Source organism: Bombus vancouverensis, chromosome 15, assembly GCF_051014615.1.
Source record: "Bombus vancouverensis nearcticus chromosome 15, iyBomVanc1_principal, whole genome shotgun sequence".
Taxonomy (NCBI): Eukaryota; Metazoa; Arthropoda; class Insecta; order Hymenoptera; family Apidae; genus Bombus; species Bombus vancouverensis.
In genome coordinates this window covers 5,068,412-5,082,744 of record NC_134925.1, presented here as the reverse complement: position 1 = coordinate 5,082,744, position 14,333 = coordinate 5,068,412, and the positions used below count along the sequence as shown (strand labels likewise).

The window sequence follows — 14,333 nt, the reverse complement described above, 5'->3', positions numbered from 1 at the left end:
CGGTTATATACCGTACGAACAATACGACGCGCTGTTATTTTAGTTCGTCAATAGAAATGATATCGGTTCTCTTGCTCCTCTGGTGTGTCAATTATGGGGACAGTTACAACAATTTTCCATCTCTAATTACCACCAACGCTACTATGGGTACGAGTGATTTTCCTCTTAAAACAAAACGTAAAAGAAATTTTTCTTCCAAGTGATATTATCCTTTGATGGTGTTATTATCCTTAGAAAGAAATAAAATCGAGTTAAGTTCAGTGAAAAAGAATTTTTTTAAACAGCCGTCATCATCGATAAAAGCTTCTTTGATAACAATGGCGAGCACCGAAATGTTATGGGGGTGGTGCACGATTTAATCATAAATACTGTGAAAAAGGAGATGCACATAGGTGGCATAGTTGTGCGTATTTTTCGTGATGCGGATGTCAATCTATGGCAAGGTAAACTCTACATCTTGAAACATGGTTAATTATCATTCGGATGACTCACTAACCCTCGTTATTTCTTAATCATTAACAAGGCTATACAATCCTTTTATCTGTCGCGAGTTGCTGTATAACGTGGCGCCTGCACGAGGTCGCACGAAAGGAAGAATTGATACATCTCGCTATAACAGGTACAGAGGTATCGTTTTTTAAATATTCTAAATTAAGAAAATCTAAATAAATGAAAAGAACCTAAAAATTTAGTATCGTTCTCTAGAGATTCTGAATTAAGGAAATCTAAGAGAAAAGTTTATCATTTCAAGATCCAGATTGTCCCCGAATTCCAGAGACGGATGGCATGAGCATGCCGGTGGTGGTACCAGGAGAAGAGCTGTCACAGATTTTTCTCGACTTAAGGATGATGAACATTCTACCCTGGAACGTGATCAACATTCTCCACGACGATACATTCGGTGATAAGGGCAACTAGTAGCTGCGATAATGGCACGTGAGTCCTTTTATCTAATCCGATCTGTGTTCATGGCTCGTTTCAGGCAGAGACACGATCAGCAGAGTAATGACAGCCATCTCGGACAAGTTACCGAACAAGCAAGTGAACTTGATCTCTAGATCGATTTTCACGTTGAAACACGAAACGACGAGAAGTGAAAGGAAAAGTTCGGTGAAGAAGACGTTGAACGATTTTCACGTGGAACAACTGGGACATTGTTTCTTAGTTATTGCTACTGTCGACATGATTGCTGATGTGATGGGCGTGGTGAGATCTCTGTTCTTATAAAAATCTCAAACACCATGATAAGCGACATTTTTCGTTTCTTGTTAGAAGACCAATACGTTGTCAATTCCATATCAAACATTTGAAAATTTCCGGAGGGATTTCTTAGGTTAAGATTTTTCTTTCAAGGCGAGATCCTTGAAGATGGTCCATCCAGGTAGTCAATGGTTGTACGTGATCACCGACAGCGCGACGAAGAATATGACCAATATGACGGCATTCGTTGATTTATTGGCAGAAGGAGGGAACGTAGCCTTCATGTACAACGCGACCAATTTGAGCAACTACTGTGAAGTAACGATCTATATTTTCAGATAATTAACTGCTGGGATTGCTTCATTTGTTGCAAAACGAACTTATTACACAATATTAAAAAAAAGAAAAAAAAAACAAAGTAATTCCCAGAGAAATATTATAAGCAATCCCTCTATAAAATTTCTTTAACATAGGACAAATAATTGTTGAAAGATTCTTGCTTCAGATCAAGCTGATATGTTACGTGGAAAAATTGATTCAAGCACTGGCGAAAGCTCTTGAGTACTCCTTGACGAACGAGATTGATCTGTTTAAGAGCATGGAAGAGGAGAAGTTCGAGATGATCAGGCTAACGAAACGCGAGAGGCGAGCAGAACTCCTGAAGAACATTAGAGTCAGTAAATTGTACACGAATTTATAGCGAAACGTCCTTTAACCGAACTAAAATCGAAACTATGTTCCCGTCAGATACACCTTTCCCAAAACGCGTTTGCTTCAGAAGGTTTCTGCGGACGGTGCTTATTATGGAGATTCTCCTCGTCCATAACTTGGGGAAATTTTTTTTCTCGTGGTAGAAACATGGCACACCTGTTGGATATAGGCACATGGTCACCTGGTTTCGGAGTAAATCTAACGGACGTGATTTTTCCTCATATCGCGCATGGATTCAGGGGCACTAATTTACCAATTGCGACTTACCATGTGGGTAAACAATCTTTTAACTTATTTATTTGAATCTTTCTAATGGAAGTACTTTTGGAGTTATTGGCTAAAAAAGAAAAATTAGGAAGACAAACAAGTAAAGTATTTCTTGTGTTATTGTTTAGAGAGGAAAGTTAATTTATCAAGCCTTTACTCGAATCTTTTTCATTTCAACTTCGACGCAACCACGTAATCGAGTTGAAAATTTATATATTATTTTAGAATCCACCATGGCAGATCATTTCTGTGAGTAAAACAGGCCAAAAGCTATATGAAGGATTGGTATTCGATGCGATCAATTACTTAGGCTCGAAATTGAATTTCTCCTATACGGCGATTACGCCGGAAGTGACTCGAAATTCAAACTCTTGGAATACTTCTCGGTACGCCAAGCTTGGCGAGGTAAGGATTTATACACACACTCTGTTCTTTGTCCCTCGTCTTCTTCGTCGCCTAAACGCTTCTGTTCTTAGAAAATTAAAGAAATGACCATGTCGGCTACCAGAAAAGTGCCAAAAGAAGTGATCGATTTGGTGCGAGACAGGGAGGTTCTTTTAGGTGCTTGCGCGATCACTGTAAACGAAAATAAGAAGGACGCGATTAATTTTACTGTACCTATTTTCGTGCAGACCTATAGTTTTTTAACTTCCAGGCCTAAACAATTGTCTAGAGCTCTCTTGTTCGCCTCACCGTTCACCAAAGAGGTTTGTACAGATACAACATTTCTTTTTATAACAACAATGCTACCGGATCATTGAATAATATAGGTAACTCTTGTATAACGAGAAAGTTAGGTCTCAAAACATCGTATAAAAAGTATTTTCAAGTTATTACTCGAGGGTTGGTCGTTGCTCAAAACTCAGCCCAACAAATCTTCCTTCGAAATAACTTGAAAATAACCGAAGAAGCGAGGCAAATATAGCGTACATATAATATTATCGAGCATTAGTCGCTTAATAGTTTCTCACAAGGTTTCCTGTGCTTCTCACAGTGACAGAAACGAATCGACGTAGTTACAAAAAGATCGCAGAGAGATATTTCGTGCCTGTGCTAAAAGCGTTCGCTAATGTTTCGGCATTCCGCTACGTAATAGCGCATAATGACAGAACTATAAAGATTGTCGTCGTTCGGTTCTGTATGCTCCGTGCTGGCATTCCCCTAACGTTCCGGCTGCCTTTTAGACGTGGGCCTGTCTGGCGGTATCCATTATCGTAATGGGTCCGATCTTGTACCTGGTTCACAAGTACAGCCCGTACAGCATCAAGACCTCGGGCCTAAAGTCCTCGTTTCAATGTGTGTGGTACGTGTACGGGGCGCTTCTTCAACAAGGTACGACTTTATTGTCCCGTAAACCGCCTCTATTTCTCGCACGTTCACGCGATGCAAGCTTCTGGCGATTTTATTACCGATCAACAGGTCAAATGTTCTGTATTTATCGCATACAAATTTTATTTGTTGGCATCTAACTTTTCTGTGGTGGCTCACAAAATTTGAAACCAATTTGAAAGCATATAAAAATTACAATATACTTGCCGGAAACATATATTTAGTACAAAATTGCAGAAATCAGCACAATTTCTCATACCGCCTAATCTTACAACTTCAGGAATGTGTTAACGAGGGTTAATAAGCAATGGTAACGATACTCATTGCCAGAATATCGGCTCGTAAATTTCATGCGTTTAAATTCTTTTCATTTCCATACAGTAACCAAACACCTTCCTCTACCCTCTCTTTATTTGCTAATTGAAATTCAACGATCAAAAAGTACCTACTATAAAAAAAAAAAAAAAAGAAATCTCACGCCATCGAAATAAAATTCAAAAAATTCCAGGAGGAATGTATCTGCCGCATTGTGACAGCGCTCGCATACTGATCGGCGTCTGGTGGTTGATCGTTATGGTCGTGGTAGCTACTTACTCCGGAAGTCTTGTCGCCTTTCTCACTTTTCCACGAATGGACGCCTCTATCCTAACCGTAGACGATCTGCTCGCGCGTAAGGACGGGATCACCTGGAGTTTTCCAAACGGCAGCTTTCTCGAAATGTACCTGCAGGAGACCGACGAGCCTAAATATCATACTTTATTGTCGCGCGCGGAAAGTCACAACGACACGGAGGAAGAGAAACTGGTGGAACGTGTGAAGGATGGGAAACACGCTCTGATCGACTGGAGAAGTTCCCTCAGGTATCGTTCGTGTCAAATCCATACGAAATTTCGTGAAAATTAACGAGATCGTGAAATAGGTTCTTGATGAGGAAGGATCTGCTGTTGACCGGAGTCTGCCATTTCTCGTTGAGTATGGACGAGTTTCTCGATGAACCTATCGCCATGATCATTCCACACGACAGTCCTTATTTGCCTGTCATTAACGCGGAGTAAGTTGCGCGTTGACTTCTGAACGATAAAAGTCGGTAATTAGTTGGGGTAATGGTTTGGAATGGGGAAATAAGATATAACGGGATACGTTAGAACGAAAGAAACTAGAGAATAAAGTCTGGATAGTATTGATATTAATTAAGTTTTGGCACGATTGCAATATATTTTTATAAGTTTCTTTATAAGCTGTATCATTCCTATTAGGAAAAGTTTGTTCTAGCTTGTCCCATTGTACTCGTAGTTTCATTTATTCCACGAATTAAGATTGTTTGAATGAAACGTAGATTGCATCGAATGCTGGAGTCTGGCATGATGAATAAATGGATCACGGAAAGGATGCCAATAAAAGACAAGTGCTGGGAAGTGCCAGGAAGCAATCAGGCGGTGAACAAACGGAAAGTGAACGTCACCGATATGCAAGGAATATTTTTCGTATTGTTCATGGGTATTGTCTTTCAAATCCATCGTCGCAGATTTCATCAGCATCTTAATTAAAAGATTTCTTCGTTATTTTAGGCATCATACTGGCTTTCTTCTTTCTCTTTTGCGAGTGTTACTGTCATAGACGTAAGATATCTAAGGAACGAAAATTAATTCATCCCTTCGTCTCTTAAATCTCGAAACATTAATATTAAGATGCAACGAAAATAAAATAGGAACAAAATCATTTTCTGCTATTTGTCACTCCTTTGTCCTTTATCTACCAGTGTCCCAATATAGGCGATACGCGATTTCTCCCCGGAAAAACGAATCAAACCGACGTAATGCGCCGAAACGCACGTGTAATCACTTTTTTTCTAATTTTTTGTTCCATAATTACTGGCTAAACAAAAAAAGCGTGCTTGGTACTAGTCGACGTAACCGGAAGACCTAAAAATCCTTGCTCAATCCAAGCTCACGATTTTTTCGAATTTCTTTTCCTTCGTTACATCGATTCAGAAGAATCACGAACGTTGAGCAGAGCCATAAAATTGAGAAACCAGTAGTTGTTAGTCCATTTCTACCGACAATTCGCATGGCCAAGCGGGCGCGAAATGATTCTCGCCAATGAAATAGCGACCAATGGCCCGCGGACGTTCGCAAGCCATTACAATTACCATCACGAACGTCTAATTTGCGGGTAATGGACGGCGCCGGATATTGCGTGGATATCCACGCAACGTTCGAAGTCGAAAACGTTCGATTCGTTCCATCACTGGCGCTCGGAACATGCTTTTTTATCGTTAGTTGCACGAGAATCGTGGCAACGTTTCGTGGATACTATCTATGGAGTCAATCTGAAGAAAATGTACGCGGTAACGGCAATTATTCTGTACCGTGCAAGCAATAAAAATTCAATTTATAACAGTAACGCAAAGATTATTTATTTATTCACTGGTAAAATGCTGGTAAAATCTACCTGATATTACGCAACATGAAGATATTAGACTTTATTGCAAAAGCGAGATTTACTATCTGCAGTTAAGAAGATTGACACGGATGCTCTTTGCACAGGTATTTCGAGGATTCGTTCATTGTTTCGTTAAGTCGTTAATTTTACTTGGAAGACTTCGCGCCTAACAAGGTTTATTGCATTGTGAACAGTAACGACCGCAACATTGAGCAAGACTTATGACGCGTATGATTCAGTTGCTCCCTGTTACGTTACGCTGGAAGTTGCCACAACTAGTTACTTTATTAAGATCACACTCGAAGAAGAATGGAAGTTACAAGTGTGCGAACGCGAGAGCGAAGAAAGGTCGGCTCCTACTTGTTTATCTTCGAATAATTTACTTGTTTTCGAATTCATAGAAATCTATGTAATTACTCTTTTACCCCTTAACTGTTACTATGGGGTCATGGAATACTTCATACATAAATATTGTAATTTCGTTCTAGAATAGTCGTCGCATCAACGCGAGCTGAATTAATGGATGTTATAAATTGTCACCTAAATTTCCAAACCCTTTAGATTCCACCATTCGCGCAGTCATCACAAAATGTTTAAAAAATCCTAATAAAATAACTAGATTTTTGAAGTAACGAATTTTCCAATTAAAAACATGACTCTTCTTTTATTAATTAATTTTCTTGAATTCTTCAAAACTAAATTCCATCACTTATTCAGTCGCCATTAAATTTCCACAAGCAGCGAATCCCTGGGATCCGAAGAACCCATAACAAGATTTGGAGGAACGAATCCGCCACGATTCTCTGAATAATTCTGAATAATTCTCCTCCTCCTGTTCCTCATTCTCCTCCTACTACCAACTTGGCATCCTCTGGGGAAGCTGGAACCCCGGCACACGGTTTCGCGAAGGGGAAAGGAGAAAGACGAGCGCGCGATATGACGGCGTACATAGACACGGGTTTATCTACCTGACGACCTTGCCGTTTAAAAAATCGCAGAGTGGCCGGCAGAGGCTCGAGCGGGCGGCGTGCACCATCCGCGAGCCAGTTCCGACGTAGAGAGCGGACGACTAAGACTAATCCTAACAGAGCTGCTTGTCGACCCACGTTTCCGCGCCACCGTGTTGCGCTTCCTTTCGTAAATCGAGAGAGAATCCGCGAGGAGACGGGTTGTCCATGCTCCTCGCCAGTCGACCTGTGCTCCTCGTCCGCCAGTTATCCAGCAACCAGTCGCGATTAATATGGGCGCCTGGATGTCCTGGCTGATCCTGTTGCAGCGTACGTATTTTTATTCCCTTTTCTTTTATTATTCCAATTTAATGTTCGTCTATTGGTTGACAGTTCGGAGTATTAAACTTTTGCAATTTCCGCGCAATATATACACGATTTATGTTAGGATTAAATTAATCTTCCTTACGATTCCATGAAAATATTCTTCAACGGTGTCGTTCGTACTCGGTGAATTGTCTTTAACTTAGGATTTAATCGAGTCTTGTTAAAATCTTATAATTTTTCTGTGGTAAATATTCCAACAGTGTCGTTCATGCTCGAGGAATAGTCCTTAACTTAGGATTTAACCAAGCCTCTTTGAGATTCTATAATTTTTCAGTGAAAACGTTCCAACAACGTCAATTGGTATTTGAGAAATTGTCCGTATCTTAGGATTTAATTAATCTTCCTTAAGATGATGCGATTATTCAATGAAAATATTCTCCAACAGTGTCGTCCGTGTTTGTCCACGGCTACGACAACGTGGGATTCGACGGCTGGTATCAACCGGTTCCGCATCGGCCGGTCGACATCATCACGGACGTTATTAACGACCTAGGCGTGCGGATTCTGCAACAGTACACGGCCCACGGGAACGTTGCATTCTCGCCGACGGGGGTTGGCTTCATCCTGGCCGCACTTTACGAGGGCTCGGCTGGCAGAGGAAGACAGCAAATCGCGGATGCTCTTGGTCTACCGCGAGATCGAGACATCACCAGGATCGGTTTTCGCGATATCCATCGTAGATTGAGGGTAAGAATTATCTTAGTCATTTCTGACTCTCGTTAACCCCTCCAGAAGTATCTTCAATATTTTAATATTTTAATAATTTGACGATATGGAATTGATTGACAATGCACTGAACTTCAAAACAGCTCCCTTATAAAAAATGCAGGCTATGACTTTCTGTGAAACTGCGTCTTTTCGTGCTCTTCATATTTCATTGCTCTGTTCTGAGCATCTTGAGCAGCGGTGTATGTATAAATTGTCATGCCAGCTATTTCTTTTATATTCTTCGTAAGTTTGGAAAAATCCGAGCATCAGAGGGTTAAATTCTTCACCGTTGCATAATACGTTCGATGAGTGCGATTAGACACAGTAAAGGAACACGGAAAATTTGCTGCGTCAGTTCATTTGAGGCTTGAACGCGTAATTTCTCTTCCTTAACTAGCAGTTTCTCTTCTGGTCGATCGCCCTTTTCGAACAAGTTTCGTAACGAATCAAACATCCGTGACGGGTTTATAGTAATTATTTCTGTATTTCAAAGACGTATTTGAACGCTGATGGATTCCTCGGGGGTCTAACGCTCAATCACGAGAACACGAAACTGAGGCCAGAGTACGAAGACATCCTTCGGTTCTACGGATTCGATCTGTCTATCCCTGAGGAGGAGACCAACGAAACCGAAACTACTTCTGTACCAGAAACAACTAGTGCGATGACTGAACAATCGACGACCGAAGCAAGAACGTTGGTTCCTGACGAAACTACCACGCCAAGTACAACAATAGGAACTATGCAGAGTTCTGAGGTCACTAGCGATATACCAATGTCCACTACTCCCATGGTTGAACTTATTGAAATGACCTTAAGCACCGTAGACGAGCAAGATAGATTGACACAAACTATTTCTGATAGCGCTGTTTTAACGGGTGCTACAGTAGCTACTACCCTGCCTAGTTTAGTTACAACTTTATCTACCGAGGCAACTACATCTACGAGCACCTTGCCTAGTTCAATTACAACTTCATCTGAAACTTCTACCACTGTTATTTCTACTACTACTACTACTGCAGCTACTACAACAACTTCTGAAATACCGCAGACAACCGTTACAAATTCTGCTCAACCTATAACGATGGTCACTTCCACACCAAGTATTCAATCGCCAAATGCTGATGGAACATCAAGTACGCCATCGACTTTGACGAGTACCGTTGCGATTATATCTACTCCAAGTTCAACTTCAGAGACGGCCGTAACATTTTCAACATCAATGGAAACAAATTTAGAATCGACGATTACATCTGCTATTGGACAGACGACCGTTTCTACCGATCAGGCCACCGAATCTGTGATGACGACGGAACCCATCACGGAGTCAACGACCGCGTTAACAGGCTCTACGCCAAGTTCTACGTCAACAACTACCGGAACTACTGTCATCGCGTTATCCGCAGAAACTTCAGAAACGTCAGCAGCAAATGTCACAGAAGCTTCAACGAGTTCGACGATCCCAACTCAGGCGAACGAGGCGTCGTCCACGAATGGACCACCTGCTGATGAGAATACCGTTTCAACGGGCTCGAACAATCAGTCTATCCCGAACGAGATGGGATCTACCGATTTGCCAGTCACGACCACAAGTGAAACCGGGTCGACTGGACAGCTAACCACTGTATCCTCGAGCACGATGATGAATCGAAGGAAACGTAGCGACAGGAGCCCCAGGGGATTCTTCTCTAGCTATCCAGGTAGAGTGTTTTATTTCCGTTTTATTCTTCTTTTTCTGTTATTCGTTCTTTCATTCCTCTATACGTTGATTAACAGGATGGATGAGATGAGTGTGGAGAATTTTGTAGAAAATGATTAAGACGAATGGCGAAGGATCTTAAAGCGCTGATGAATCTGGTTGGTTTATTGTATTAGGATCCGTGAAAAATAAAAGGGAGATAGAGATTAGAAATTGGGATAAATTAGTGGTTGTCTGACACGCTATACAGTTTGTAGATTTTTCGTCTTCTTTTGTGTTTTCGTGTCTCCCTATCCTTGAAGAGTAACATTATAGAGTATTTATATTAGCGTAGCTGCAAAAAGTATTGACGCATACTCCTATTTTCTAACGAAGCACTCTTTCGTATCGAGTTCTACATTTCATTTTCACAGTATCAGGTTTTTGTAGTCATCTGTGTTTTTTACACGTAGAACAATCTTTTTGACGTGTTGACTAGACTATTTAATTTTCATCTATTAATTCCGTAACTTGTGTCCGAAAATAATTTTTTAATAGAATTTTTCTACTATCTATGGTTCTATTTTTTGCATTTCAGACGAAGGAATTTGGATGCAGGACCTAGGAATCTGGAAGCCTTATTCCACGACCTTGAACGAGGCATCCGTCAGAGACTCGACGGAGATATCGTTCCTAGTAAACGGCTGCGATGTCTCCTCCGTTACGGCTTCCAGATACTTCGCAGTTCTACCTTTTGCCTATTTTCCATCGCTGCACGCAGTTGCACTTGAGTTTCCACTTGATGTAAGAACCATATTTTTCTCCCACGAAAAGCTCTCAAACATATATTTATTTTAATAATTACTATTATAATTATTCATCTAAATGTATGTCGTACGGCCGTACCGCCCGTATGCAGAAAACTATAAACTGATATGATCTATAATTACTGCGGCGACACACGAACAATTATGTTGTCCTCCATTTTAAAATCTACAATACAAAGAGAATATATTGATCAACAGATAAATGATTATACATAATATCGATGTGTGACAATTTTTTAAAAATTTCACATATAGTTACTGCGGCATATCGTCGCTTTAATGAATAATGGAACGATTAATAAAGATACTTGAAATAAATAATAAAGATTTACTAACAAAAAATATTAGAATTGCAAAATTACAAGTTGTACGTTGTAGACTTCTATAACTTTGCAATTTTATATTATACAGAATAGTGAAACGAGTGGCAGCTTGTAAAATTCATTCGTGAAATTTAATTTACTTTAACATTAAATTTATGATTGCCGTAGGAGAGAATTTATTAGTACTGATAGCTAGTAACTCGCGACTTGCCAAGTTTCACCGTTAACGGTAGTTTAATTATACAAGAGGATCCTGAACGTAAAGAGTCATCGAATGATTTCTGTACGAAATCACGTTTCTAACTCGTCATTCCAGGACCCAAGGTACAATATCCTGCTAATGATGGCGACAGACAGAAGGGACACGTATCGTTTGGCGAGAGATCTTGGAGGGAAATCGTTGAGACTCTTGCGGAAGCAGTTACAGGCTACTTGGGTCAGGGCCACCATTCCGTCCTTTATGTTGCGCGGTTTTGTCACATTAACGTCTTTCCTGCAAAGGGTACGAAGCACAATTTCGTTACAAAAAAACTGAAACAGTTATTCAGTTTGTTTTTCCTCCCGAAATAGATCGAATCATTGAAGAATAAATTTTAATAGATCAAAAGGGAACGGTTCTGAAAACCTGGCCGAACCGTGTTTTCCGGTGTTCGCCGCTCGATATCTTGCCATTAGTCGCGGCCATTAAGCGCCTAATTACTTAATCGCGTTAGTCTAGAGATCTTGAGCGCACTTTCCGTTTCTCGTCACGGCTGTATTCCGCGAAGCAGAGCGATCGGCATAACGCGTAGCCTTCTTGACGACACGTAATTCACGACAATTCGAAGCGCACAGCGAAAAATGAGAATTGTTTAATAGACGTAATTCTGGGCCCGGCACCATTCTAGTCGCGAGTTTTACGGCCGATTCCACTGTTATTTCAGCATTCTCACAGGTTTTAGTGCCTTTGAATAGACGATGTTCAGCTTGAGATAATTTGACTCTTGAAGTTAAAGTCTTTTGTTCTATTGAGCCACTTCACGCGGTCGAATAGGATTATTTAAAATCGTCGTTGACTTTGCCTGACGATGTACTATTTTTACCAGCGTTTTATCATTTCTCCATATTCTTTGAACCGCGTTATTTAACGATTCTAATTATCGTCTTGATAACTTTTCCCGTTATTTGATTATATATTTTTAATATTTCGTTATAAAAAATTAATTTCATTTTCAGTTGGGAATTCTGGACGTGTTCGAGCCTAGAACCGCCGACCTCTCACCAATGACACCAGATCTTGGTGTGTACGCCAGAGACGTGCAACAGAGTATCGGGGTGAACATCAGAAATTATATGAAACCCGACAGAACCCACTCTCGTGAGTCGACTTATCGTCCTACCGATCCTCCATTGATCGTTCCACTGCGTCGGGACTATTATCGATACTATCATCCAGGTTTCTGTTCTCTGCTTTCTTCGTTCTACTGCACTCTTCCTCTACTTTCCTTATAACTTCAAACTCCAAGAGCTACGTGACTATATGGCGGCGTTAAATATTTTAGAAGACCTAGCATTCTTCCTTCGCAAGAATTTTTCCAATATTTTTATCCAGTATCTTCCTCCCGCGAGGTCTAGAATTTTTACAAATTTTTCCATAGAATTATACTCTTGTTAGAGGATGTCGGAGAGTCTCGAATTTCTCTTGTATGGGAAACAGAAGAGGATATCTCGGATTATCGTAGGAGGAAGCGATCAGCGATTAGCAAGGTTCGATCAGGTAATCGCTGTGACGCAATATCCAGAGGTGAAATTGCGATTCTACGGTGCATGTCGTTCGCAAACAACAAGATATCGGTGGACGCGCGGCGGACAAGTGTCTGACGATGCCTTGCCGTTACTACTGGCGCGTGTCTGATCAGTTTCCCTTTCCTTTTTATTTTCTTCTTCGTATTAGATTGCTACATAAATTCTGTCAGCCAGAGTGTATCTCTTACGAATTCGATTTACGATATCCATCTATGTGACTGCTATGCTACATCTCTTTCATAAAAATTTTCGAATTCATAATTAAACAAAGACATTTTAAAGGAATCATTAATAAAAACATTTTCTAACCGGCGAAACAAATTTAGCTACTATAAAATTAATTTCAGAATTGATTTGATCATACCTTTAGAATTCTGTAGATCTAGATTTCAGATTTAGGATTTATTTTAGAATTTTATTATATTTTTCGTAATATTAAGAATATGTTTTTGTGGAAGACGGAATTTTTAGAGACACGCGGTGAAATAGAAATCTTCGCGAAGATCGGGGCATCGCGAACTGCGCCGAATTTGATTGATTCGTCAAGGGACTATCTCGTCGTTGGTAGATTGCCGGATCTGTAACTCGATACACTCTCTCGTCGAGGTTGTTGACTGGCAACCAACGTCGTATCAGCAAACTGCATCGTGAGAATTGAACAAATATCGCTGTTAGTTTATTTTCTTTGAAAGGAAGAAAACAGATCCATATAATAGTTAATTTCTCTCTTTTACCGCGAAGTCATTAGATGTTTGATTACGCAAAGATTCTGAGAGATTCGCCTTTCCTTCGATCGTCTGTCGAATGTCGAATCGTCGCTAATTCGTTGTTTGTTCGTCCAAGAGCTGTCGTTTCCGGTTTATTGTAATCGACGCCGGCCACGATCAAGAATATTCTCAGTATTGTTATAATGTCGGCTGGATTTAATCACTGATATCCTGTGTGCCTGACTCACCGAGGGAAATAAATAAAAAGACCTTGCGTTCGTTCTCCGTTATGCCTACTAGGAATTCCTGAATCGTTACAAGGAATGCAGCTCGTAAATATTTTCATTAATCTGTCAGCTGCTTGTTTCCAATTTTCATCCTCTCTCTCAATTTTTCAGACTCCTTGTTACTCGTTTCATTTACTTAAAACTTCTTTATCATTTGCACTGTATTAGCTTATAACTGAGATGATTTCTGGAAAAAGGGTCTATAGGTCTATAATAAAAGAAGATCACTTGGAAATAACATAAGTAGTTATGGTTTGTTGGTTTTTTGATTTAGTTACTAAGTTTAATAGCTAAGAGCTACTTTAACACGATATACTTGAAAAAGAGTCTTATGGAACCCTTGGTCTTGTCTTATGGACCTATTTTTTGGAAAGCTTCTCAATTAAATAATTTTATCGAGTTTTAATAAGTAAGCGTTTAGAGTTACGAATAAGATATTTAAAAGGAATTTTTCTTTGTAGGAAATGGATTATTCGAGAGGGCAGGGCCAGTGCCATTTACAGTTGTCCATCCGTTCCTCTACTTCATCGTCGACGCAGAGACTTCGGTAGCTTTGATCGCTGGTCGGGTTAACGATCCGCTCAATTCGCGAATTTTGTAACTCTTAATCTACTTGGTAACAAAGATGGACAAGTTCCGGGTAGTAATAAACACATATGTTTATTTGACATACTTATAAATATCGTTATATATCTATAAACAATTACACACATATATATATATTTATATTTATTA

General features: G+C 40.0%; 1 protein-coding gene across 1 annotated transcript; it reads left to right on the top strand.

Annotated features, from left to right (window-relative positions):
• The first annotated feature begins 56 nt into the window (after positions 1–56).
• On the top strand, positions 57–14,324 carry LOC117157160 (Ionotropic receptor 93a). Its single transcript, XM_076625077.1, is given in 21 exon segments — positions 57–147; positions 285–443; positions 524–619; positions 752–901; positions 983–1,206; positions 1,354–1,518; positions 1,706–1,873; positions 1,948–2,181; positions 2,404–2,529; positions 2,589–2,885; positions 3,363–3,510; positions 4,016–4,367; positions 4,427–4,558; positions 4,844–5,041; positions 7,090–7,226; positions 7,669–7,970; positions 8,485–9,691; positions 10,268–10,473; positions 11,136–11,321; positions 12,035–12,254; positions 14,060–14,324. Coding segments are annotated over 21 exon segments (4,938 nt in total). The 3' UTR covers positions 14,200–14,324.
• Positions 14,325–14,333: the final 9 nt, after the last annotated feature.